Source organism: Delphinus delphis, chromosome 7 (genome assembly GCF_949987515.2).
Source record: "Delphinus delphis chromosome 7, mDelDel1.2, whole genome shotgun sequence".
Lineage (NCBI taxonomy): Eukaryota > Metazoa > Chordata > Mammalia > Artiodactyla > Delphinidae > Delphinus > Delphinus delphis.
In genome coordinates this window covers 114,159,625-114,186,781 of record NC_082689.1, presented here as the reverse complement: position 1 = coordinate 114,186,781, position 27,157 = coordinate 114,159,625, and the positions used below count along the sequence as shown (strand labels likewise).

At 56.4% G+C, this 27,157-nt stretch overlaps 1 protein-coding gene across 1 annotated transcript in view; it reads left to right on the top strand.

The window, feature by feature from the left end:
• The first annotated feature begins 4,870 nt into the window (after positions 1-4,870).
• GLI2 (GLI family zinc finger 2) overlaps positions 4,871-27,157 on the top strand; it is a 183,716-nt gene continuing 161,429 nt past the window's right edge. The window contains exon 1 of the mRNA XM_060015748.1: positions 4,871-5,015. Coding sequence (XP_059871731.1) covers positions 4,871-5,015 — 145 coding nt within the window. The remainder of the gene's footprint in view (positions 5,016-27,157) is intronic.

Below are 27,157 nucleotides of genomic sequence, written 5' to 3'. Positions count from 1 at the left end.
TGGCGGGGGGGGATGCTGGCGTGAGGCAGCTGAACCTCTTTTTGGCCCTGGCATCCCTGATGCTAAAGTTCAAGGATTCTGAGTTGCTGGCCTCAATTTCCCATCTGCCTTCAGGGATGCTTCCCAGCAGCCTGGGTTTGGTCACTTGGGCCGACCCTGTGGGTGCCTTGAGTCCTGTCCTGGTTTCTGGTCCTTCAAGCCTGCTGCCCTCCAGATGCTGGCCTGGTTCCCTGGACCCATCCTGTCCCATCAGCAAGGGGTCTGAGCACGTGCTCAGCTGGACTTGGGGACCCAGGGGCGCGAGGCCTGGCCCTGGCCTGGAGGAGGTCATGGTTGAGCGGGGAGCCAGGTGGGTACATAGCAGGTTTTGGCCAGGCTATGTGAGAGGTGCCAGACCCGGGGGAAGGACACCCAGTTCGTTTGGGGTGGAAGCCAGCTCCCGGCCTTCTGCAGTGTGAGGCACGAAGCTGATTGTCCGTAAAGAATTCTGCAATGAGGAGTTAGGGGAAGAATGTACAATTGCCAACTCCTCCCCCCGCATCCTGGTCAGCCTCAGTGGACGGTGCCACCCGCAGGGGCATGGCGTTGGCAGGCGGTCCTGGACAGAGCCTCAGCTTTTGCCTATCCATCGGCTGGTGGTCCCTGTCCACCAGTCTCGCTTCCTTGGGTGCAGCACTAGGACAGGGCCTGTGTCGAATCCTCCTGGGCTTCTGGCATAGGGTTCCTCACACTCAACAGGCACCTCGATGATGCCAGGGAATTCAGTGCAAATCCCTTTGCACTGCAGGGTCCTCACTCGAAGGACAGCTCTCTGTGATGCTCCAGTGTACAGCTTTGGGGCCAGACAGCCTGGGTTCAAGGTCTGGCACAGCCACTTTTAAGCTGTGTGTCTTTGGACAAGTTATCAACCTCTCTGAGCATTGGTTTCTTCCTATGTAAAGTGTCGTGAGGATTAAATGAACTCACTCTTGCAAAGAGCTTGGCACCTGGTAAATGCTTGTTCAAGGTTTGTCGTTCCAGCTATCATTTTGATTTTTGTCCTTACTTCCAAATTCAAGGTGTGTTTCAAAGTTGAGCCTAAATTCCTTCACCTGAGCTTCTTGGGAAGAAAACCCAGATTGTTCACAAAATCACTCGTATTTCCAAGAGCTGTGATTTCCTGCCTCAGAGGTGCACAGTCCTTGCCCGGCATTCCTGAGCTGTTGCTCCGTGCCAGCCTGAGTGGGGAGCAGCTCCGGACCTGGTGGTGATGATGAATACAGATGGGGGTGGTGGGATGCTGTAGGGATCTGGAAGCAGAAGTGACCTTGATTGGGGAGGAGCTGGGGGGCTTCCCAGAGGAGGTGACGTCTGAGTGGCATCTTGAAGGAAGAGTAGGAGTCCATCACACAGAAAAGGGTGAAGGGTTTCTGTTGGGTGTTCCAGGGTCAGGGCTGGCTGCTTGTGAAGGGTGCGGGGGGGTGGGGGGAGATGAGACTGCAGGTAGACGCAGGAAGGCTTTGCCTGAAGGCCCCAGGGGCTCAGCGAGGCCTTGGCCAGATTTGGTTTGGGGAAGGTGCCTGGCTGTAGGGTAGAGGGGGACCTGGAGGGGGACCAGAGGTGGCGTGAAGGTGCCCAGGACCCAGAAGGGAAGGATGCCTGGCAGAGCAGCCAGCTGGGAGAGGCCCCGCAGGCCAGGTGCTTTGCGGGTGAACTGATGGGAATCGCAGCTGATCAGATGGGGGGGGTGAGGATGGGGTGGGACGGTGGCCCAAAGTGCCGGCCAGGTGGATGGGAGGGTGGCCCCTGCGGCCAGGCTAAGGGGGCAGAGAAGGTGGAGCAGGCGTGGCCCAGGGGCTGTTGCTGGTGGCCGCTCAGCCAGCCAGCCTCTTACAGCGCAGATTATACAAATAGGCTTAAAGGATCAGCTGGCGATCCCGAAATCTCCAAGCCAGAGGAAACCTTATAACTCACCAGAATTCTCAGGGAGATTTCCCTGTCCCTCATCTATCTTGGGTTTTCTGGGCAGGGGTTTTGAAAGACTGGAAACCATACAGTCTGGTGGGTGAGGTAAATCCGGGAGGTCCAGAGCTTGGGCTGTTCGCTTAGCAGGCTGGCCAGGCTGCAGCCACCTCTGGCTTCACACCCATCACTCTGGTATACTCCCGCTTTTTGCTTAGAAAACCATGAGAGTATCGTGCAGACTTTTAAAAGGTGAGGTTCTGGGGCCTGCAGGTGTAAGATTTGCAGCCGCCGGGGATGGAGCTGACCATCGCCTTTGGTTTCTGCCACCCGCGATCCACGGGCTCTGCCCAGAACCGTCTCCTCCCACCAGCGTGCAGACCCACCTGCCTTCCTTCTGAAACAGCAGCTGATCTTCTTTTCATGGCAAAGGTTCCTGATTAAATGTCTGTGCCTCTGTCTCTCCCTGAGCCCACCTGGGCCCTGGTCACCACCGTGCAGCGCCGGGGCCTCTTAGAGCCTGTGATGGAGATAATCCTTCCTGGCATTTCTTGCTTGGGTTGGACTCCTGGCCTCACGCTCTCCTGGTGATTTTACTTTCTCTTCCTTCCTGCTCCTTCATCCCTGCTCACTTCCTTGGCTGGTTTCTCTTCTCCCTCCTGGAAATGTTGGAACGCCCCGTGTCTCGTTCTGGAACTTTCTCTACTTCTTCCCTCCGCCCTCTCCCTTGGAGATCTTGCCCTGTGGCTGCCATATTCCCATCTCTAGCCTCTGCCTCTCCCCAAGCTCTGCCTTGCATTTCCAACAGTCTTGCTTATCTTTAAAAAAAATTTTTTTAAACCTTTTTATTTTCTGTTGGAGGAGAGTTGATTAACAATGTTGTGATAGTTTCAGGTGTACACTAAAGTGATGCAGTTATACATAATACATGTATCTATTCTTTTTCAAATTCTTTTCCTATTTGGGTGGTTATCTAGTATTGAACAGAGTTCCCTGTGCTACACAGTAGGCCTTTGTTGGTGATCCATTTTAAATACAGCCGTGTGTACATGTCAATCCCAAACTCCCTAAGTACCCCTTCCCCCCACCATTCCTCCCTGGTAACCATAGGTTCGTTCTCTACGTCTGTGAGTCTATTTCTGCTTTGTAAATAAGTTCATTTGTATCATTTTATAGATTCCACATATAAGCAATACCTTTCTCTTTACGTGATATTTCTTTTTCTCTGTCTGACTTACTTCACTCACTATGACATTCTCCAGGAATATTACTCAGCCATTAAAAAGAATGAAATAATGCCATTTGCAAACAAGTTTTATTGAAGTATAGTTGATGTACAACATTGTGTTAATTTCTGCTGTACAGCAAAGTTATTCAGTTTTACATATATATTCTTTTCACATTCTTTTCCATTATGGTTTATCACAGGTTATTGAATAGAGTTCCCTGTGCTCTACAGTAGGTCCTTCCTATTTCAGTCTTAATAGGTGTCTCAGACTTAACACGGCCCAGACCCAGCTCCTGGTTTTTGCCCCCGAACCTGCTTCTCACCCACTGTGCTCCATCCCAGCAAACAGCCCCACCGTGCAATCGTCCAAGCGCTCAGCGGAAAATCGGAGCCATCTTTGACACTACCCCCATTCTTTTAAGAAAATTGGCTTTCGGATGTCTGTTCCGTAATATTTGATACAAATTCTGAATTAGCAGCATCTGTCCATGATGAGGCATCAGTTAGTAAAACGCTTGCTTGTGGCCCACTAGCCAGCTGGAGATGGAGCGTTACCTGGGCCCCGCATCCCCCGGGTTCCTCTCTCGTAACCCACGACGACTCCGCTTTCTAGCACACCCCACATCCAGGCCCGAGCAAGGCCTGTGGACTCTGCCTTCAGAGCCACTGTCCTTTTAACTCAGACAACCAATATCTCCCCAGGTCACTGCAGTCGTGCGCCATCCCCCAGATCTGCCCTCCGTACACTGGCAGAGCGACCCCTTTGTACTGTGAGTCCTGTCGCACCCCCCTTCTGCTCAAAACCCTCCAGGGCTGGCACTCACCTTCCTGCTGCTCCTTCAACAAGCCAGCCTCCTCCCTGCCAGGCCCGCGGCTCCCGCCCCTGCCCTCTGGCTGCCGTGGGCTCCCTCAGACCCTCATGTGGCATCTCATCCCTTCCTCAGAGAAGCAGGCCAGCAGCCCCCCTGCCCTTCCCACCCCGCTCTATCCTGCCCCTCTGCTTTCTCTCCTTCTCTCTCACTAATGAGAGACAAAATATACATGTATCTTCCCCCTTTACTTATTATGTCTCCCAAGTAGGATGTAAACTCTGTGGGTTGTATCTTCGGCACCAGGCACAATGCTTGATGCATAACAGGGGCTTGAAGAGCTGTTGACTGAATGTGTGCGAGTGTGTAAATGGTGAAAACTCTGTGGAATGCAGGAATGAACGAATGAATGAAAGAACGAACGAACATACACGTGAGTAAGTGAAAGGTGGAGCCGGTGAGCTGCAAAGAAACGGGAGAGTGAGGGCTTTCCTCTGAGGACCGCCAAGTCGCGGTTTCTGTATTGATTTTTCTCGTCCTGTGAGGCTGAGATGAGGGGCATTGCTTGCTGACCTCATTTCTCAAGGTGGTTCTTGCTAGTCGCCACGCACAGTACTAGGAACTTGTTGCTTAGATTTGAAAAATCGGGGGTAACAGGCAGTGAAAAACGCTCGGCTGTGGTCCGTGAGGTCGTTCAGAAGACCAGATGAATCTCAGAACGAAGAATTCTCAAAATTAATTAAACCCTCCTTCGCAATGATCAGAGAAGGAGCGCGTGGCGGCAGCGGGTGGGAATCTGCGTCGGCGCGTCCCGGCTGGGTCTGGGGGCCGCGTTGGTGAGTGTCTTTGTCTCCTCCTCCAGGGCTGCCACCCAGGACTATGCGTGGCTAGGATGGAGACGTCCGCCTCAGCCACGGCCACGGACAAGAAAGAAGCCAAAAGTGGGATCCTGGAGGGCGTCGCTTTTCCCGACCCCGGCAGGAAGGCCTCGGCCCTCGCGGTGGCCACTGCGGCGGCCGCGGTAGCCACCCAAGGAGGTACTTTCTGTTCTGCATGGTTGGCAGGGGGTGTTTTTCATGAGCCCGTTCGGACTGAATGAGACGGGAGGCCGATGTCATCGGGCAGCCATGCGGGGTTTATGGGGGAGCAAGAGGGCGCCCCAGCTTTGGGGACCCCAGGCACTGGGATGGATGCCTGTGGGTGGATCTCGAAGGTCCAGCCACTCCCAATCGGGGGGTTTGGGCATCTCAGGCTCCAGCAGGAGAAGGGGAGGGGAGGCAAGGGAGGCTCGAGGCTGTGGGGCAGCCCTGGGGTGCGTTCTGTCGGCACAGATGTGCCAAAGAGGCTGCTGGTTGCCTCCGGCCTGCCAAGGGCTATTTTGGAAAGTAATTGTCTCGTGATCCTTTCTGGCTGTAATTAGAGGGTCAGGTACAGAATTTAGCATCCTTAGGTGAATTTCTGGCCAACTTAATTATAACAGAAGGACCCCCCGAGCCACAGCCTCTCATTTTACTGCCCCGAAGAGAAATAGTCTCTGGTTGCCACTGGTCCGTGCCAGCATCCCGTTGGGAAAGCTTGGCGGGAAGACGAGACCTCCCCTTGTGTCTGCGCGGTCCATCTGGAGGCCACAAAACTATTTCTGTCTCCGAGGAATGGAGAGACTTAGATTTCTTTTCTTCCCCTTTTTATTCAAGTGCATTTAGTCATGCCCTGTTGCTCTCGCCGCTGAAGCACAGCTCCCAGAGCAGGGGGGGAAATGCGCCTTCGCCGGGGTGGGGTGTGAGTGCCGGCCGCGCCACTCACATGTTGATGTCTGCAGGTCGCGGGGGGCTTTGTTCAAGTGCAGACCCCCAGTCGGTGAGTCAGGGCGAGGCTGAGTTTCTGAAATTCTGACCAGCGCTCGGATGATGCTGGGACAGCCAGTCCACAGGCCGTGCTGGGTGCAGCTTAGGGCCAGAGTGCAGGGATTCGGAAAGACACTCAGAGCGGGTAGGAGTCATTGTTTCCGAGAGCGAACTGGAGGCCCTCTGGTTCATTGTTACTACACTGTTTCTATTCCCCCCACCACCACCCGTGATTCTCAGTTGGAGGTCATTATGAGGATGTGCGGCCCAAGCCAGGACGGGGCGAGCCCAGGCCAACCTTCGGGTATTAGGACTCCTGCTCTGCGTGACACCCCTTGACCCCCGTCCCTGCTAGGAGCCGGGCTCTCTAGGCCCTCCCTCTGTGAGGGTGGAGGAAGGAGCCAAAGCCCAGGGTGGACCACGTGCAGGTGGTGTCGGGAGTCAGGGGATGGAAGGCCCAGGGTGGGGGTCTGGCGGTGGTCCCAGGGCTGGCTTGTCCCGGGCCTGGCTGGGTCTGCACGTGGTCTGTTCCTTCTCCTGGGTCAGGGCCCACCCTGGCCTGTGGCGACACCTCAAGCCGTCCTTCTGCCTGATGCAGAGGCGCCTGGGCCTCTGAGGCCTGAGTGGCCTCGGTGCCTCTCTGACCCGCCCCCTGGGCCCTCAGCTGTCCCTGCCTCGGCCTCTCGCTAGCCCGGACCCTAACCCTCTCTGGAGCCATCAGTGCATCGTGAGCTGCCACGCAGCCCAATTCACTGCCACGTCCCGTAGCCAAGAGCAGACTCGTGGTCATTAGAGAGAAATGAGGGCATGATTGGGAAGGAAGTCCTCTAGCATCAGACCTGGCTGTCAGCAATGGGGCAGTAATCTCAGATGCTTGAGGGGGTCTTGGTCTGGGGGGGCAGGCCACGGGCCTACAGCTTGGTGTGCAGCCGCTCCCTGGAGGTACCTGACCTCGCTCTACTGGCCCCCCAAGGATGCGGTCCTGCCCACCCCGCAGGCCCCGTCCCCTCCTTGCCCGACCCCAGAGGAGCGCTTGACTGGTGAGGTTCCTACACTGGGTGGATGTGGCCCTCAGCCCAGTCGCCCAGGACAGGTGGCACGTTGTCGTCAGAGCGAGTTAGGTACGTCCCTTGCTCCCTGTAGCACTCTCTGGACAGCTCATTTGGGAAGGGCCGTCCTGCAGTCAGGGCAGAGCAGGTGGCATCTGGAGCGGGTCCCCTGGGGCTGGGGGACCGTGACGTCCGCGTTCTGCGGGTGGGGCAAGGTAGGCCGGTGGTGCAGCCCCGAGTCGCTGGCCTGGGTCCCCGTTCCAGCCCAGGCCCGGTCCCGGTGGGGCAGGCCGTTCCCTCCTCTGGGCCTCGTGTTCCTAATCTGTGTTGTGGGGACGTTTGGCAGATGTGATTCCAAGTCTGTGTGATGTCGTGACGTCGGATCTTACCCCTGGGGGCAGAGGTGCTGTGAGCAAGCCTCCTCTTTTACGCAGCAAACCGGAGTCCCAGACAGCCCCAAGGAGCCTCTGCTGTGGGCCCCTCTGCCCGCAGGGGCGTAGGCCTGTGGACAGGTGCGATGTGGTGCCCGGCAGCACAAGGGGGTTCGTGCATGTCCCCCACACGGAGGTCCTCCCAGGGCCAGGATGTTTGCACTCTGCCCTGGAGCTCAGCACTCGGCACCAGGCCTGGCAGGAGGCAGTGCCTGAGGGTCCCCTGTGGCCCTGAGTGACGTCAGGGGAAGGTGGCCTTGGTAAGGCGCTGGCCAGAGGCGGGGGGAGCTCAGCCCGCCGGCGTGGGGCTGGTGGGAAGGGCAGGGAGGCTGCACAGAGGCCTGGGAGAGGGGCAGTGCTGCCCGGTGCATGCTGGGCTGGGGCAGGGGTGCGGGGAGCTGAGAGCTGCCTGTCCAGGGCCCTGTCCCTGAGTTGTTTCTGGAAAAGATGGGGTAACCGTCCTGGTCTGCGAGGCCTGTTTGCTGAGGCAGGGGCAGGACTGAGCTCATTCCCTGTGGCTGAGCGGGTGACCACTCACTCGGACACCTGGCCCTCCTGACACCCAGTTTATCCCTTCCGAGTCCACAAGATCGTCCCCATGATTCCGCACCGTGGTTTGCAGCTTTCCCGGAAGGAAAGGATGGCTTACGCAAGCTCAGTGTTCCAGGGCCTGTTACACATCTGTCCAGAGTAGGGGGAGTCCTGTCTGAGGATGTCGGGGGCATGTGGTAAGGAATGCAAAAGGGCCAGACCCTGTGAACTGGTGAGGCAGTGATCACCCACCTCTGCAAGGTGCCCAGAGGTGGGAGGTACCCTGTCTTGCAGGCCAGCTTCTGACCCCTCATCTGCCCCCTGCCAAGTGCCACTGGTTCCGGGAGCTTCAATCCCATCCCTGGAATTGTAGGACTTTGGTTCTAAGACTGAGCATACCTTTAGGCAGAAAGATTTCATTTCTACATTATTTGTAACTGTGAACATTTGGAAACAACCGAAGTGTTCAGTGATAGGGGATTGATTAATCAAATCAATTATGGGACGGCTGTTGAATGGAACATTATGTAGACCCTGAAAATGTTAATCAAGACTTTATCATAAGGGGGGATGTGTCTGTATTCTGATATTAAAGTGTGAAAAAGCAGGATGCAAATTATATCTCACCTCTGTTGTTACCAACCAGGGTTCTTGGCCTTCCCCAATCAACTGAAATTGACTAGAGGCCAGACAGGAAATTCAGGCAAGGCTTTATCGGGGCCCTGCTGTAGCAGGGAGCGGGGAGCGAGAAAAAGCAACAGGTTCCCTTGCTTGCTGTGGGGGCGAGCTTGTTCCTTATATGGAGTGAGGGTAGGGGTCTTCCAGGGGTCCGGCTGGGGTGGCTTAGGTGCTCTGCCCACCCCCTTGGTGGTGCTGCGTGCAGGGGGCATGCGCAGGACCCTCCTGCTGCTCCCAGCTCTTCAGAAGGGGCAGTTGGGTTTCTTTGGTCTTTTTGTATCTTGTTGTCCATGATTTGCCCCAGCTGGGCATGCACGCAGTTACTTTTAGTCCCTTACAGTTTCTTTGTATCTGTTGCTCCAGGAGACGTCTGTCCAGGTGCAGGCACTGCAGCAAAGGGTCCCAGGTCCCAGGTCCCAGCCTGTCCATCCCAACTTTATAGTTCACAGAGGTGCCCTTACCAGTGGTTGTCCAGATGTTGGGACTCGGGGTGGTGTACATTGCACATAGGAAACGCATCCCTTTGGTTCCTAAGGACCTTCAGCCTTCTGGAACCCACTATTAGAATGTCAGTGAAGGGAACTGCCTGGCGGTCCGGTGATGAGGGCTCAGCGCTTTCACTGCTGGGGCCCCGGCTTCGATCCCTGGTCAGGGAACTAAGATTCCCCCAAGCCGCGTGGCGTGGCCAAAAAAAAAACAAGTAAGTCTGAGAGGCAGAGGTGCGCCGGACCCAGACTGTGCCGACTTGGGAGAGCCAAGTGTACACTCTCTCCTTCTGTCTCTGCCATCTGTGACCTTAGGTAGGTCACTTGACCTTGCCGTGGTCGGAGTATTTGCACCATGAAAATTGGCAAACCCATGGACATATATACACTACCAAGCATAAAGTGGATAGCTAGTGGGAAGCAGCCGCGTAGCACAGGGAGATCAGCTCGGTGCTTTGTGACCACCTGGAGGGGGGATAGGGAGGGTGGGAGGGAGGGATACGCAGGAGGGAAGAGATATGAGAACATGTGTATATGTATAACTGATTCACTTTGTTATAAAGCAGAAACTAACACACCATTTTAAAGCAATTATGCTCCAATAAAGATGTTAAAAAAAAAAAATTGGCAAACCCTACGCATCAGGGCTGCCTCAGCCCCCTCTCCTCTCCCAGAGCCTGTTGTTAAATTCCCCCCAGCGCATGACCGATCATATCTGGAGACTCACTCAGCTTCCTTGGCCCTGTTTGGAATGAGAAAGGGAGTGAGGGTCCAGAGCGAGGAGGTGGGCGATGAAGGAGGTGGGCGTCCCTGGTGGCAAAGCTTGGAAAGGACACGCAGGGTGTCCTGGGTGTCGGGCTGGGGGGGGGGGGGTGGCCGGCACGTCTAATTCATGGGCGGTCAGAGCCTCTCCGTGTGTAGGTGGGACCGAGATGAGGTGGGGCAGGGACTTGCCCAAGGCCGCCTGCTGCTTCCACAGAGAGCGGGGTCTGGGGCTCAGGGCTCCTGCCTCTCCCACGCTGAGCATCTCCTTCCTGAATCTGCTTTGAGATCATGATTTTAGATTGTTCGTGGGTGATTTGGGTCTTAAAGCCCAGCCTGCCGGTACCGTGTGTGGGCGTCCAGCCTCCGCACCAGCCCTGGACAGGTCTCATCTGTCACCATCCTTGTCATTCCAACAGGCTAAGAGCGCCTGCTCCCCTCCAGCTCTTGGAGGTCTGGGGCTGTGACTTCTTTGCAGGAGGACCTTTTTAAAAGTCTCCTGGCTCGCCCGGCCTCATGAGGCTAGACGTGGTCGGGGCTGGGTGTTTCCACCGAGAGTCCCTACCTACCTGGCCATGATGTGCATCAGAAACACCTTTGCATTGCAGGGCTGTACCCAAGGGACAAACGGTCCTGTGGCCAGACCAGATGGCAGAAGCCTTGGCCGGTGGGGGCTTTCCCAGCCTCTTGAGCTGTTGTGCTAACACTTGGGAGGCCATCAAGCAAACTTTAAAAACACATTTTGACCCAGAGCTATTTTTCCCTTTAATTTTTCACATGGCGTAATTTTAAAGGTAATTTGATTCAGATGTTTCTCATTTTTCTTACACTGAAACTTCCCTAATGCTGTTGTATTTCCCTCTTCAACAGTGGATTTTCTTTCCAAAAATATTTCCGAACCTCTCTGTGTGCTTCAGCTGAGCACAGAGACCAGCCACCCCACGCCTCCAGGGTGGGACCATCAGAGGGGCTGGAGCCATAAAGCTCAGAGCTGTGTCTCACCCCAGTGAGCTTTCCTTGTCCCCGAAGTCAAGACAGGCTTTAGCAGTCCTATGACGCATCTGTGGTGAGTGCCCACCACGTCCTGGCCAGGGTGCTCCCAGGGTGGCCCCTTCATCAGCACCATCAGCATCCTCGGGACTTGGGCCCCACCCCAGACCTCCTGAAGCAGAGCCTGGGAGTGGGGCCTGGTGAGCCTGGGTGATTCTGATCACTCTTAAATGTTGGGCCCTCTGTGCCCTAGCAGTGGGAGGCACGGCAAGTCTTTCTACATGAAAAGTGGGACTTACACGCAGAGCGGCTGTGCAGAAATTACAGGCGACGTACAGCGTGCTCACACCTGCTTGGCATGGGCCTCTGGCGGGTAGGAGCTGCCTCTCTCCTTGTAGACAGTGTGGAGTCATAGTCAGAAGCAGCCCAGCCTCTGGATCCAGACCACCTGCTTAAGGCCCAGCTCTGCTGACCTCAGGCAGGTCTGTGCCTCAGTTTCCACATCTGTAAAATGGGCACAGTAGCGCTACCTGCTTCATAGCATTGTGGGAATTACCTGAGTTAGCACGTGTAAGGTGCCGGGTGCAAAGTGAGCTCCAAGTTACGTGTTTGCTTTATTAACTATCACCAGTTTTCCTTCCCTAGGTCTGCAGGCTCTGCCTGACTTAGAAAGCCTCTCCTTCTCTGGTAACCCTCAGTAGTGGACCTCCTGAGGCCGGGCAGGTGGCGGGAAGCCTAGATTTCTGGTGTCTTCCTACTCGAGAAGGCGGAGGGAGTGCTGGGCTGGAAATCAGATGTGGGTGGTTCCTGTCCTGCTTGGCTCCCGTGGGGGGTCCTGGATCGGTGACCTTAGTGCGTCCCCGGCCTCATGAACTCAGCCTTGTGCACTGGAGGGTAGGACCGGATCAGAGGATGCTGAAGCTTGGCCTCACCGTAGAGTCTTGTGAGGAGACTGTAATAAATGCAGACTCCCAGGCTGCCCAGACCTGCTGAAACAGAACCTCCCGTGCCGGGGCCTGGGCATGTGTATGTTTTACAGGCTTCCCAGGTCATTGGCCATGGCATGGACAAGACCGCTGGAGGTGGTGAACTGGTGGGAGTTGCAGCTGGTAGTCCTGGCAGGGTGGAGCCCTGCATGGCTGTCAGCACGGCCCTCCCTTGCTACCTAAGGCCTCCGTATCACTAAGCTCCCCCTGGCCACCCCTTCGCCTTGTTCCCTGGCTGTTGGCTTCTTGGAAAGTTTCTTCAAAGTACATTTTTGCTCAGAGGGGAGGCATCCACCTCTGTCTCAGAATGCTGTGCAAATGCCAGAATATGGAGATCAGGTGGTGGGTGTTCTCGCTGTGACGCTCAGGCCAGGAAATGCCAAGCCACAAAGCCCCCACCCTGCCCTGTCCTCCTTCAGTATCTCAGTCCCTGGTGAGCCTCCCCCGTCCCCCACCCCGCCCCGATGCCACTGTGGCAGGGTGCTGTTTGTTCACCGCTGCATCCCCAGCAAGGCAGACACACAGTAAGTGATTGCTGAGTGAGGGGAGTGAGGCTGGTGCCGTCACGCCAGCTGTGTGCCCATGGGCTGGGGTGGCCGGCTGCCTCTGCTGCCCTGAGGTCCCCTGGGACGGGGGTCCTTCGGGCCTGGCCTGCTCCTGGGCCCCGGCTCCCCTCCCGAGGCTCCCTGGACGGCAGGGAACTTGCTGTGTGGGCCAAGCCTCCTTGGCCACCTGAGCTGCCCAGCTGGGCCACACACTTGCTTTGGGCCCGAGGATGCACTCACGTGTGACTAAGTGGACAATTACTCTTATTTAAGTGATTTTCAGGATGGCTGTCGGTGCCGCTTCTGAGCTTGTTTTAAAGGCCCAGCCACACGGAACAACCGGTTCCCATAAGGCTTTTCCAGAAAGCGGAGCTCAGTTATCTGTGACAGCTCTGCACAGCCAGGAAGCAGGGTACAGCACAGTCGCCTGGGCATTTTCAGGGTGGGTTCTGAATGACTTTTTGTTTTAAATGGAAGTGTAGTTGACTTACAATACTGTGTTAGTTTCAGCTGTACAGCAAAGTGATGCAGTTATACACATACGTATATATAACTCTTCTCAGATTTTTCTCCACTATAGATTATTACAAGATACTGAATATAGTTCCCTGTGCTACACAGTAGGGCTTTGTGGTTTATCTATTTTGTATACAGTAGTGTGTATCTGTTAATCTCCAATTTCAAACTTATTCCCCCTCCCTCAAAATGACTCTTGATGACGATCTGGACGGTCTCTGGTGCCAGGGGCGTCCTGGAGGGTCGGGGTACCTGGGTAGAGGGTGAGGACTGGAGCTTCCTTCTGGCCACGATGGGGTGAAATGGGACCGCCTTTGAGAGTGGCTGGCAGAGCGCCTGCGTGGAGACCAAGTAAGCGTTGGGGGCGTGGATCGGAACCGGCTTTCCTCTTGCGCACGGTGGCCTCATGCTCGGCACTGAGACCTCGTGCTCTAGAAGCCGTTCAGAGCGGCCGCCACCCCGTGTCAGGCGGGACGCCCGCTTGCCCCGGTGCAGCAGGCTTCTCCACTGCCCCCCACCCCCCCTCTTGCCCTCGGCGTTCGAGGCCGGCCCGGGGTCTGTGCTCTGGCCGCTGCTCCTTGGCTCATGTTCGCACTTCGGACCCGCATCGCTGTGCCGTCTGCTGGCACGTGAGCTGCCCTGGCAGCATGAAGGCGTCCCAGGCACTGCTGTGGCTTCTGGTCTTGTTTGTCCCCGGGACATGGGCCCCGCCTCGAAGACGCAGCTTCATTTCTCCTGGCTTATTTGCATGTTAAACTGTTGCAGGTTTGGGGAAAGCTTCAGAGTCGTTTCCAGCGATGGAGCTGGAAGAAGCTTTAGCGATCATCTGGTTCGAATCCGTTCATTTTACAGATGCGGAGACTGAGGTCCAGACACTTGAAGCACAAAGGGTCAGCAAGGGGCACCATTGGGACTGGAAACCGATTTCCCAGGCGCTGCCTATGGGTTGCGGGGGGAACCCAGCTGCTCCCCAGCCCTGCCCTCCTTCTGGCCGCAACCCCAGCTTCCCAAAAGGACGGTATTTATGTTAGAAACATTCTTCTGATGTTTGGTTCTGTCAAAACTAATTTTAGCATTTCTAAAGCTTGGTGAAAATACAGCCTCATTACTTTGATGTCAGCGCCTAGTTTACTATTAGTATATTCTGGGGTTTATCATTTTAGGCATGTTTAACATGGCTGCACCAGGCACGCACTATTAAATCTGGCTTATTTTACATTCCTGTCCGGAATTATTTATTTGTAACAATTTCCTCTCTATCAGAAGACACAGCTAATGCTGCGTTTTAATGTGTTATTTACACACAAAATAACCTATTTGCAACTCAGTATGTGCCGGAGGGAGGATGGATGGGTCCCGGTTTCCTGCGTTCTGTTATATCGGAGTTTAACAATCTGGTTTGCTAATAGAACCATTTATCACTGGTGTGGGGAGGATAATTTATTTTATGTTTGTGGCCAGGTCTCACGGCATCTGATCTCGGGAACATTTGGAAGAAATGAGGGCAGGCCTGGTGTTCGGGGTGCCTGTGTGACCCCTGGCCTTCCTGAGGTGGCCGGGGGCCTCGGGGTTCCCTCAGCTCACGTGTACCTCCCACGGGTGGTTCTGGAGCTCCGATCAGAAATGTGGTGGCAGAGCCACTGCCTCTGCCCTCTAGGGGCCCCGGGGTGAATCCTGCCCAGGGAGGCTCCTGGGGATGCGGCGTGAGAGCCGGGCCCGTAGGGATGCTCGGGGTTTCTCCAGGTGGGAAGAGGAAAGCGGGGTGGTCGTTGGTGGGGGAGCAGCATCAGAGCGGCTCCTCAGGGGCGCAAGGGCTTGGGGGGTCAGCGAGCTGGCCCACTTGCCTCTACTTTGGGGTGGGTGGCCTGAGCGGGGCTGCAGCCTCGGTGGCAGGTGGAGTGCTTAGACCTCCCTCTGCTCCCCAGGGCATCAGGGAGCCAGCCACAGACGCTGAAGGCAGGTCCCCGCTGTGTCAGATTGGCAGAGCTGGCTCGGAAGCTCAGCCTGCAGTGGGAAGGAGTCTTAGGCAGAGCGGCTGGTGGCAAGGGGTCCAGCAGCCAGGCGTGGCGGGATGGGCAGTGGCATCTGGGGACCAGGCGAGGAGGAGGCCTTCTGGCCACCCTGGCGTTAGACCCAGGGCTGGCCGGGGCACCCAGGTGGGTGTGTGGCCACTGGACCACGCGGGCTGAGGTCCTGTGGCTCCATCAGGGGTGCCCCCCTTTCGGCACACTGATGGGTGAGGGGGGGGAAAGCGGTGCATCTGAATGCGGACACCAGAAGGGGCAGGTGGGGATGGGGTGAGAAGAGTCAAGAAGCAGGAGCCGTAGCGCTTGTCACTAAGAGCTTGGCCCATGGAGAAGCCAGACGCCTCGACTCTCGGCGCTGATGCGGCACTTGCCTGATGCCTGGGTGATCAGGAAAACTGCAGGGAAGGGGAGGCCCTGAAAGGGCCCTGCAGGCTGAGTCGGCCCTGGTAAGGCCACGGCCTGAAGCTGTGTGCCTTGTCTCAGCTGGGGTCCTGCTGGGAGCAGCTGCACACTCAGATCAGATGGCTGGGGAGAGGTTACCAGAGTGGTGTTTGCAAAGTGTGGCGGGGCTTAGAGCCAGCCACGGGGCTGGTGCACGGAGCACATAGCTCTGGGGCGGCCGGCGTGGTTTGGGGCCGAAGCTCAGGCTCGGACAGATGAGGTCTGAATCTCATCTGCTCTGCTGCTTTCCAGTTGGGTATCTTCTGCTGACCTGAACCCTGGTCTCCTCATCTTAAAAACAGACAAAGTACTTATCTTTTGAGGGCTGCAGGACAGATAACCAGTGTAAAGTGCTTAGATAGTACTTGGCATATGGTAGACATTCTGTAGGTAGTAGTTGCTATTAGTGTTTTTATTGCTGTTATTAGGATTATTCTAGAACTATTTCCCAGAGTAGCACGAACGCTTCCAGTAGGTATCTGAGAGTGAAGGGATGAAGGAATGAATGCACCGGTATCTGAGCAGAGTCTTCACAGGAGGGGCAGTTTGCCCGTGATGTGCAAGGGGGATGGCATTCTAGCTGGAGGAATAGCATGTGCAAAGGTCCTGGGGTCTGAGATGGGCTCGGGGTGGCTGGGCCCGGCAGCCCCTTGGGGGAGGGGCTCCCTTCACTCCCCAGCAAAAGTCTCTGCATTGGGGCAGGGAAGCTCTGTGATGCTGTGTCCAGAGGCCCCGGCTCCGTCTGTGTCCTTCAGCTGCTGCATAGCTGTGCGTGGACGCTGGAGATCCAGCCTGGCCTGACCCTGGACCCCCCTCCGGGTTCAGCCAGCCTCTCCTCCAGGGCAGGCAGGGAGGGAGGGGGCCGGAGGGGCTCCATCTTGAGAAACTGCCCTTGGCTCTTTCCCTGTGCCTGTGTGCTGGCTGGCACTGCTCCCAGCAGGCGTGGACCACCGGCTTGTGTTTGTGGGGAGTGGGGCGTCTGAAGCCCTGACACCAGACAGAGCAAGGCTCGTTTCCACATCTGACTTTGCACCCCATTTGAGCAGCCACATTTGAGAGGAGGGTTTGGGTCTGGTGTGGTGCTGGCGGTGGACAGCAGGCTTGAGCTTTGCGATCCCGGCTGTCCTGGAAATGAAGTCTCGTGCGTGCAGAGCAGGTGTGATGGCGGGCAAGGCAGGGTCGCGCCCTCTACTCCCCACCCTTAGTGTCACCTTGCCTCTGGGTTCGTGCAGAGGCCCACGTGGTCATTCATTCTTCTTTGTGACCTAGGTTCCCTGGTGCCAGTATCCTCCCCGGGGACAGCCTGTGGGCACCGGAGTACCAGGGCTGGGGCAGCTGAGTAGGGGTAGAAGAGGGTCATAAAGGGAAGCACAAATTACCAAAGATACACTTTGCTGCCTCTGCGAGTTCTGAGACTGGGCGCAGGTGGGACCTTTGTCCCGTTTCTGGTCCTGAGTCTGCCCATCGGTCACATTTCTCCAGACTGTGTTGGTGCCAAGGAAAACAACAGGTGCCTTCAGTCAGGTATGAGCGTGGGCTGCCCTTGCCTGATGTGTGAAGTGGGGGTGACAGGGCTCACCTGGGTCTGCATGTGGGCGACAGGGGGCTGCTGTCATTATTCTCACGGGATGGTGACCTCACCTGCAGAAACTCCTGGCTGTGCCATTAGCGGCCAGGGCGGTGTGGTGCTTTCCAGCTGACCTCTGCCCACAGTGGTGCCCTTATGCCAGGCCCCCAGCTCTGCCAGCTCTGGGCTAACTATGGGATGGAAAACAGGGAGAGAGGCCCTAGCAGTTCCGCTCCTAGGTATCTACCTAAGAGAATTGTTTTTGTTTTTGTTTTTTTGGTGGTACGTGGGCCTCTCACTGTTGTGGCCTCTCCCGTTGCGGAGCACAGGCTCCGGACGCGCAGGCTCAGCGGCCATGGCTCACGGGCCCAGCCGCTCCGCGGCATGTGGGATCTTCCCGGACCGGGGCACGAACCCGTGTCCCCTGCATCGGCAGGCGGACTCTCAACCACTGCACCACCAGGGAAGCCCTACCCAAGAGAATTGAAAGCATGTGTTCGTACAAACCCTGAGAAAACCATAATGCAAAAGGACACACGTTCCCCAATGTTCATTGCAGCGCTATTTACAATAGCCAGGACAGGGAAACAACCTAAATGTTCAACGACAGATGAATGGATAAAAAAGATGTGGTACATGGAATACAATGGAATATTACTTGGCCATAAAAAGGAACGATATTGTGTCATTTGTAGAGATGTGGATGGACCTAGAGTCTGTCATATAGAGTGAAGTAAGCCAGAAGGAGAAAACCAAACATTGTGTATTAATGAATATATGTGGAATCTAGAAAAATGGTACAGATGAACCTATTTGCAGGGCAGGAATAGAAATGCAGCCATAGAGAACAGACGTGTGGACACTGGGGGAAGGGGAGGGTGGAACGAATTGAGAGATTAAATTTGACATAAATACACTACCATGTGTAAAATAGCTAGCTAATGGGAACCTGCTGTATAGCACAGGGCGCTCAGCTCAGTGCTCGGTGACGAGCTACATGGGCAGGATGTGGGGTGGGGTGGAAGGGAGGTCCAAGAGGGAGGGGATAGGTGTATACACATAGCTGATTCACTTCATTGTACAGCAGAAACTAACACAACATTGTAAAGCAATTGTACTCCAATAAAAAAAAACCTTGCATATAAATGCTTATGGCAACATTATTCGTAACAGCCCAAAATGGACATAAATGTCTGTTAGCTAATGAATGGATAAAATGTTGTCTATCCACACAATGGAATATTATTTGGCCATGAAAAGGAATGAAATACCGATACATGCCTCAACACGGACGAACCTTGCTAATATTGTGCTCAGTGAAAGAAGCCAGATGCAGAAGGCTGGGTATCGTAAGGTTTCCTTTGCGTTAAGTGTTCCGAATGATCAAATCCGTAGAGACGGAAGACAGATGAGTGGGCGCCAAGGGCGGAGGGGAGGAGGGAACGGGAGTGGCTGCTGATGGGTGCGGAGCTCCTTCTGGGGCGACGAGGTGCTCCGGAATTAGAGAGAGGTGAGGGTTGCACAGCACGGTGATTATACTAAAAACCACTGAGCTGTCTGCTTTAAAAGGGTGAATTTTATGGTATGTGAATTACATCTCGGTTTTAAAAGAGAAGGAAGGAAGGAAGGGAGGGAGGAGGTGAGGAAGGAGGTAAAAGGGGGCGAGGGGGGCCTGGGGCACCTGGGACCGACCTTGTTGTGGCCCCGAAGCCCCGGCGTGAGTCCCTGGGCTGCGTGAGCACCGCTGCCCCTCAGGCAGGACCCCGGTTTCCCTGGCCGATGAGCAGCCTCCCCAGCCAATTCTGTAGGCTCCAGAAGCTCTAAAGTCACTGGAGTGGAAGGACGGTGTTTAATGACAAAGTAAATAATTACATTAAGGGGGTGAGTACGGAAGGGAGCTGAGTAAATCACTTTAGAAGGGGTACCAGCCTCCAGCTCACTTCTGGTCCTTTATCACCGCATGACGGCCTCCCTCGGACTCCGGATAATTGACCGTGGCCGGGCTGCGGGCTCTGCAGCAGCGCGGGCCGGGGGCCTGGCGCGGCTGGGAGAGGTGGCTTACCAGCATGCCAGGGTGACCCGGCAGCCCTCCTCCTGCTTTGGGTGGAGGAGCCCCGGGGTCCGTGTCCTGCTGGAGATCAGACGCTTGGCTGGGAAGAGCCAACTTCTTCTGAGCTTCCGAGTGGGAGGGGCTCAGGGGCCACCTGGTCCACTGAGGCCCAGAGTCGGGGAGCGGTCTGGCTGAGGCCACACAGCGAGCACAGGGTGGACCACGGTAAGCTGCCGACCTGGGACCCCCAGGCCAGGATGCTGTCCCTGCCCCAGGGTGGGGCTCCCGGGAGGGGTGGGTGCTCAGTGTGTGGGGTCCCACACCCTCTTCAGGGAAGCACCACAGAGGGCAAGTGCCAGATGTATTGCAGTTGCTGGGAAGCGGGAGGTGTGGCCGGGGTCGGCATGATGAAGGTTCTGGGGTCCAGCACACCCTGCAGCCTCCCCTGGCCTGGCCTGGCACCCCAGTTGGACCCCTCCCTTCACTGTGTTCCCTCTACCCCGTGGCCTCAGTCTGTCCTCAGTGAGTCCCTCCTTCCACTCCCCAGCCCCCTGCCCGCCCCTCAGGCCGGCTCTCAGCCTGGGGCCATGGAAGATGGACGGGAGGCCGGCCTTAATGCTGAGCCCCAACGGGGCCATGTGTGATGTCTGAAGATCTAGGAAATGGCGGTACCCTGGCCTGGAGCGATGACTTCTCCAGTGGGGACCGCATCAGGATGCTTGGTGGCAAGTGACAGAAACCCACTCAGACCCTCCAGAACTAGCTGCGCCTGAGGCCCCAGTGATGTCGCTGGGACACTGGCCCTTTCTCCCCCGGCTCTTGGTGGGATGGATGGACTGGTGTGTGATGGGGTCAGAGCTGTGACTTTTCAGGCAGCAAGTTTCCCGGTCATTCTGTCCGGGACCTCCTCCTGGGGCTGCCCCTGGAGTGACCAGGCCTGTCCCCAGCCCCTCATTGCCCTTTTGAGCCCCCCATGGGGGAATGCAGGGTACCCCTGAGAGTTGCCAGGTGAGAGCCTTAGAGAGGAAAAGCCAGAAGTTTCCGGGGGCGGCATCACTAAGGAGAGGTCCTCCAGGAAGGAGGGGCCTGTGGGGGAGGGCTCCGAGAAGGGGACAAGAGCGGAGGCCTGGGCTGGGGGTGAGATAGCGCACATGGAGGACGGGGACCAGGGTGCCTACTTGCCAGCGGCTTTCACGCGAAGGGGTGGAAGGAGAGATGCAGTTGGCAAGGGAGCTTTGTAAGCTGTGGGGAGCCTTGGAGGTGCCTCAGAGGAATCTGGACTCTGGATAGCAGGGAGCCATTGAAGGCCCTTGAGCAGGGGAGCACGGTTTCGAATAAACTTGCTTTTTTGGCTTGTTAACTTATGTCCTGTGGCTTGAAGCCGGCGCAAGGGAAATGCAGGCGATTGGGCTCGATGTCCCTGCTCTGCAGATCACGCTTCTTCCTTCTTTCCTCTCTCCCTCCCTGCCTTACTCCTGTCTTCCCGCATGCGTTCACTGAGGGCCTAGTGTGTCCCGGACGATGTTATGGTCACTGTATCTCAGCAGAGAACACTCAGGCAAGGTCCACTTTTCCTGGGGGAGACAGTCTAGTTGGGCAAGACAGGCAGGTCCTCCCATGAAAGGCCACACCGCCGAGAACCGGAAATAGGGACCCTGGCTTTGGGGAGGCGGGGGTGGGGGGAGGTGGTGTTTCCCAGGAGGGTTAAGGCCGCCGCCTCTTGCAGGTGAGCTGCTGAGACAGCATGGAGACGGCTTCCTCTGCCGGGGGAGGCCGGGGTGAGAAGAGACTGGGGGGCCGGCTCAGGCTGTCCCCGTGCCGAGGGACAGCGTCTGTCACAGCCGGTCCAGCCATCCCTGCGTTGGGAGCAGGGCTGGAGTGGAGCCCGGGGATCCAGACGCCCTGGGTCCAAGCCGCTGTGGCGTCCCGGTCTTTCACCCGGCAGCGGGCTCGCCCTGCCTGGTGGGGCCGTGGTCAGGACGGGACCCCTCCTCTGGGGACTCTGGAGAGGCTGGCCGCAGTGCCAGCGCGGGGGACCACAGGCTCATCTCTCTGTTTCTGCGGTCACCGTGCCCACAGCGGGTCCTCTGTTCCTTGGCTGTGATGATGCCTCTGGGTGACATCCGTGAGGGGGTTCTGAAGAATTCTTAGTGTGCCGGGAATGGAAGGCGTTAGAACTCTCCCATCAGTGCTTGGAGCAGCCCTGACCAAGTGTCCCGGCAGGGCTGTAGGTGGTCAGAGATGGTTTTTGTGCCCGCATCCCCAAGGAAGAGTCAGAAGCTCCTGGGATCTTAAAAAAAAAAAATAGTAATAAAACAGAAAACAGAGTCGGTGTTTCCCTGTGCTGTGTTCTGGGCGCTCCATTGCTTTGGGGCTGGGGTGGCCTTTGCAAGTTCTTCCCAGAGGAGGTGTGGGCGGGGTGGGCACCACCTGTGGATGCGGCCACAGGTCCTTGAGCTCCGCCGTCCGAGAAACATCCCAGCTGCGCCACAGGGAGCAGCCTGAGCCCCTCAGCTGGCTGTGTCTTGAGAGAACCAAGCCCAGGGGCAGACTGAGACTCTGGGCCCTGCTTGTTGCAAGAACTTAATGGCTGGGTGGCTGCCTGGGGCAGATGGACGCCACCTCGCACGTCTGCTGGACCAGCCTCTTGCCAGTGGCCTTACACGTACAGCTGCATTAGGCCCTTTATCCTCAGCTGCCTCAGGCCCTCCATCCTCAGCTGCATCAGGCCCTCCTTCCTCAGATGCCCCCTCCCCACCCCGGCCCCCACTGCCAGTCTCTTGAGTGCAGGCTTATCCGCACCAGATCGCCAGGCTGTGCCAGCCCCGTAGGCTGCCTCATCCTGAGGAGAAGGTCACCCCGGCCTCCCAAGCCCATCCAGGGAACGTCTCGGGCTGCGCCTCGGGTGTGAGGTCACTTGCATGCATGGCTCTCATCCTCAGAAGCTCTGAGATGGGGTTCCAGTGCACGTGGTTTACTGAGAGGTTAAGGAGGGGCTGGGACGTGAGACAGGACGGGTATGGGGTACCTTAGCCAGCCACTACCACTAGGAACTACTGGGGTTTCATCCCTCAGGGAAACCCCGGGGCCCCTCGTGACCTATCCCACCCAAAGGGAAGGGAGCTGAGGTCTGTTTAAACACCAGCTCCTGTCACTTCCGGCCTCGCGTGCAATGGGGCAAAACGGGCTTTGGAGGTAGAGAAAACACTCAGACGGTTAACTCCAGGGGCTGGTGATGGGAAGCTGGGTGCGTGCATCACAGTGGTAGGAGCGTGGGGACGTGAGTGGGCGGCACAAAGCGTCGGCCACACGGAGACAGAAGTGGTGGGTACTCACAGGTCGTGACTTTTGTGGGGTCAGGAATCCTTTTCCGTGTCCCCCTCTGATTTCACAGAGGTGAATTCTGATGGCTTAGGGATGGATAAGTGTGGAGCTACAGACTCCCCAGGGAGAGGCAGCAGCTGGGCTGTTATCAGACATCAGTGCCTCAGTGGGAATGAGTTTATCAGATTCTGTGTTGAGGGAACAGGGTTTGATGGGGATGAGCCCAGGAGGACAGGAAAGAGGCTGCTGGTCGGAGAAGGGGCCGGAAACGGGCCTGAGGGACCTGAAGGTCCCCCGTGGTGCATCTTTGAGACAAGGCCCTGGGGACCATCAATGCCAGAAGACCAGAGCGCCAGCCTGGCCTGGAATGGAGGGGACCCGAGACCCCAAGCCCCAGGGATGAGCCTGATTTATAACCAGTCACTAAAAATATACACAGTGAAATGAAAACTGCCGCCACTGAGCAGGCTCATGCTGGCCGTTGTAAAGATAAGTAACGGCAGTTATAAGGCCACTTAAACCCTTGCCTTTGGGGTGTGAAGGGGTCTCTGCAGACAGTACATCTTTATCAAGAAACGTTTACTCATAAAAAACCACCAGGAAGCGGGAGAGAAGGTGGCTCAGCCACAGGGCTTTTCTGCCTTTATGGAGCCGCAGCCCATCGGGAACCAGAGCCACAAATCACCGTGTCCAGAGGTGGGGGTGGGAGTGAGTTAACCCTGACCTCAGCCTTCCAGACAGTGACCCAGCCCCCACCTGCATCGGTGCAGGGGACCGCAGTCGTCCGCATTGGCTCCCTGGCACCACGGGCCAAGTGCAAGCTCTGTGGGCACGCATGGCCCCTGCCCACCTCTCCAGCCTTGTAATGTCCTTCCCACATGCCGGCCTCTGTGTGGCTCTCCCTCTTCCCGGATGCCTTCCTCTGCTCATCTGCCAGGGCCTCCTGCTGTCCTTTGCACATGCCTCGTGGTCCCCTAGACACCCACTCCTGTACCAGATGCAGGTGGGTCGGGGAGCAGAGCCGCTGTGAGTGACACAGGACCAGGGCTGTGATGGGACCAGCCCCCACCGAGCTGCAGGAGCCATGGAGTTTCTGGACGGCTCTGGCCTCTGTATCTGGTGCCCGGCCCAAGTTGCTGTAGGTCAGTGGGGTCTGCAGTGGGGAGAACGTGGCTGTGGGGACAGAGCTCATGTCACCTTTTGTGAGCTCCCAGCCTCGGGCTGGACGGATGCAGGGGAGCTGCAGAGGCAGCCTGCCCCTTGCAGCTGTTTCCACATCGGGCCTGGGAGCTGGACCAGCCGTCTCTGCCCACGTCGCCAGGGCAAGCCAAGGATCAGGGTGCGTGCTGCCCTTTATCGTGGGTCCCCAAACTTTTTGATCCCTTAAATATGACTGAGGACCCCAAAGAACTTCTGTGGGTGTGGTTTATATCTCTTGATATTTACCTTGCTAGAAATGTCACATGAGAAAAAATGTGTATATTTTAATTTTTAATTCATTTGAAAATAACAGTGGTAAATCCATTCTTTTTATGAAAAATAACTATTTTCTAAAATTTTAAAAAATTGGTGAGATGAATGGGATGTTTCTTTTGTAAATCTCTTTAATGTCGGGCTTAGTGGAAGACAGCTGGACTCTCACACCTGCTCCTGCGTTTTGTCTGTTGCGACATGTTGTTTTGGTTGAAATGTGAGAGGACATCTGGCCTCACATAAGGCATAGAGTTGGAAAGCGGAGGGATATTTTTAAAGCCTTTTCAGCTAATTGTAGATAGTCTTCTCTGATATTACACCAAAACTTGACACGTGGGTGTTCCTGAAATGTTACTTGCGATGTGGCATCTGAAACCATCTCGAAGCCCTTTCCGTATTCTGTTTGTTAAAGTCCACTGGTCTGCCTTGCACTTGGAAGGGATATTTTTTACCCAGGCATCATTTTGTATCATCACGCTTTCGTCCTTTGGAAATATTGGCTCACGGAGTCGTGAGGCTATCCAAACGTACAGACAGAGATGAGAGAGAAAGACACATCACTTCTTGGTATTATTATGAAAATGCCGTGACTTTGCCCCTGCCCTGAAAGAGGACCACTGCTTTACAGCATCCTTCCTACTAATTTCACGCACGTTTTGCTGTGGCCAGCCCTGAGATGGAGTCACGCTGAGAAGGGAATTCTCGGAAATGAAGTGTCAGCTTAGCGATGCTGCCGCGGGGGTCTCTCCCTGAAGCTCCCCCATGCCCCTTGGTGCCACCTGCCCTCTGGCTGCACCTTCTCTCTTCCCCTTCATTCCTGACTGTCTGTGCTCCCTGGCTAAGCGCATGTCCATCGGGACCTTGCCCCATCTCTCCACCCAGATGGTGCCCAATCCAGTGGGGGGTCTTCATCCCTCCTCTTCTGCTTTCACAGTCTCACCAGCTCCCTCCCCTGGACCCTGGCCCTGGACATCCCTGCCGGTTTTCCTGCCCGCCCCCCCTTGACCCAAGGTCCCAGGGGCGTGTCCTCAGCCTCTCCTCTTGTCATGGGGGGGGTGGTCCCGCCTTTTCAGTCATCTCTGCTCCATGACACCCGCACTCACCCCACTGGCTCCAGACCTGCTTACCACTGGCCCACCCGACATCTCGCCTGTCCTTAGGCCCCGTGTATCCTGGGCTGAATGCGTAATGCTCCCTCTCCACCCACACCTGGACCCCCGCTCCCCCCACTGGGGGAGGCCCCTGCCTGCCCTCCTCTGAGAGTCCAGCATCATTTACTTCTCACTTGTACATGATGGAAAATTAAGGGACCTATGCCCCAGATGGCGCAAGATGCAGCGTGCCGCGGGCCCTACTGCGGATGGACTTTCCTTAAAGCCTCTGTGTCCACTGGGACACAGGAGGCCCAGAGGGGTCCCCAGACTCGCCCACCAGGTCACCACGAGCAAGGGGAAGACTGGAATTTGATGGGGTCCTGAGCCCGGACCCGTGCTCCTCCCCTGCTTCATGCCCTCCCAGGCTTCATATCCTTGGTTCAAGGGACCGCTTGGCTCCGTGCCCGTGCCTGGCAGAGGCCAGAGCTGCCTGAGCCTTAGGGCCCAGCGCCTGGCAGCAAGGAGGCAGCAAGAGCCAGAGAACTCCAAGGAGTGCCAGCATCCTCCCTGGAGCAGCAGTACCTCCTGTGAGGCCGGCAGCGGGTGGTGGAGGTGACAGCACCTGTCCTGAGTCTGGTAACATGGCTGCCACCTGCAGTCAGGATTGTTTTTCTCCATCCGAGAAGACATCTCTAAGAAGAAAATAGCTCTGCAATCCCTGAGCAGACTCCGGGCAGGCGTGTGTAGGTGCCAGGGGCCCAAAGCAGAGATAAGAGTGTGTGCTGACCTTTTCAGCTGGCCGGGTTCTCAGCTGGCGCTCAGTGGGCCCTGACATCAGGTAGGTCCTTACAGGGGAGGGGGTCTCGGCACGTCGGGAGCCAGGGTGTCGCTCTACTGCAAGACCAGCAGGGTCCACTAAGATGCTGTGCCCACCTCTCCCTGCCCCCCCTTACTCCCCCCTGCACCCCCAGCCCAAACACAAAGGCCTTCTGAGCCTCCTGACTTTGGGCTCCCAGGCAAGTCTCTGCAAGGGACCCCTCCCACCTCCCACCCACCCCCAGTGTCTTCCTCTGGGCCACCTGCCTCTCCAGATCTCAAGGCTCTTTCAAGGCCAAGTTCAGTTAGTCCATTCTGTTTAATTCAAAAAGCATTTGGATGTTTACGGAAGGCCTACTGGTTAGCCTGTTGCCAAGGCCACCCGGCTCTTAGGTGGTACAGCCAGGACTTGAACTTGAGTCTGTCTGAGCCCTAAGGGCAGGACTGTCTTCCTTCCCACTGCTGCTGCCCTACTCCTGTCTTCTGCTGATAGCCTGCTTATCTGGAGCAGTCACAACCCCCTGCCCTCTTTAACGTATACCCACTTATGTCTGATGGATGTAAACCTGTTAAATTGTTTCAAGACCAAGAGTCCGGGGCACCGAGGAAGGAAGGGCCTCTTCTGTGGATGAATTATACACTACTTGGCGCAAGGCCTCTGAGGCTTAGGTCTGGGGGCTCAGGGGCTTCTTGTCTCTTTCTGGGCTCCTGGCTGCAGTTGATAGACAGTTGCCCTGAGAGGTGAGTGACCTCCTGATGGGTGCAGTTTGTTCCACACTTAAAAAGTACCGACAGTAGATAATTCAGTGTGACAGAACGCTAGTAATTGGGTCTAGCGTTTGTGTCTTCTCTCCACCCCCTCTATTTTTCCCCCTTTGCCAGTCCTCTGCCAGGGGCTGAACCCCGACGGCAGGCACAGAGAATTCTCCGTGAGCCTCGGCCTCAAGAACAGCAAATCTGAGGGGCTCTGTGACAGGCAGTTTCTTCATCTGGTTGCAGGCATTCATCAGTGTGCAGATACCCCACCATCCAAACCTCAGGGAGCTCACCAGCCAGGAGGAGGGACTCGCAAGCACAGGGCTGGCATCTCAGGATGGTAAGGGCTTCAAGAGAGGTCAGCTCTAGATGCTTCTTCCCGTCCCTGGGGGAAGAGAGGCCGGGAAGGCTTCCTGGAGGTAGGCATGCCTGCGCTGGGCGTTGAGGGATGAATAAGAGTTCCCTAGGCAGAAAAGCAGGGCGTAGAAAAAGAACATGAGCACAGTCAGAGGTTAGGGTGTGAATCCGGGAACCGTTGATGGTTTTGCTGAGGGGACCTTCTTCAGCAGCTTCTCCTGAAGCATCGTACCCTAGAAAGACCAGGGTTGACCAAGGCAGGCGAAGGAAAGATTCCAGGAGGTCCCTTTTGCCTTCTGTCTGGTTTTCTCAGCTGTGTCTGTGTTCCCTCTGGCTCCCTGAGAATCAGGGCAGTGGAATGAGGGGTTTTTGGACCGGTTTCCCTTCCCCTCACCCACCCAGACCCTGCTTTCTCATCTAATGTGAACCCTCAGCTGTTGCCCTCATATTTGCTGAA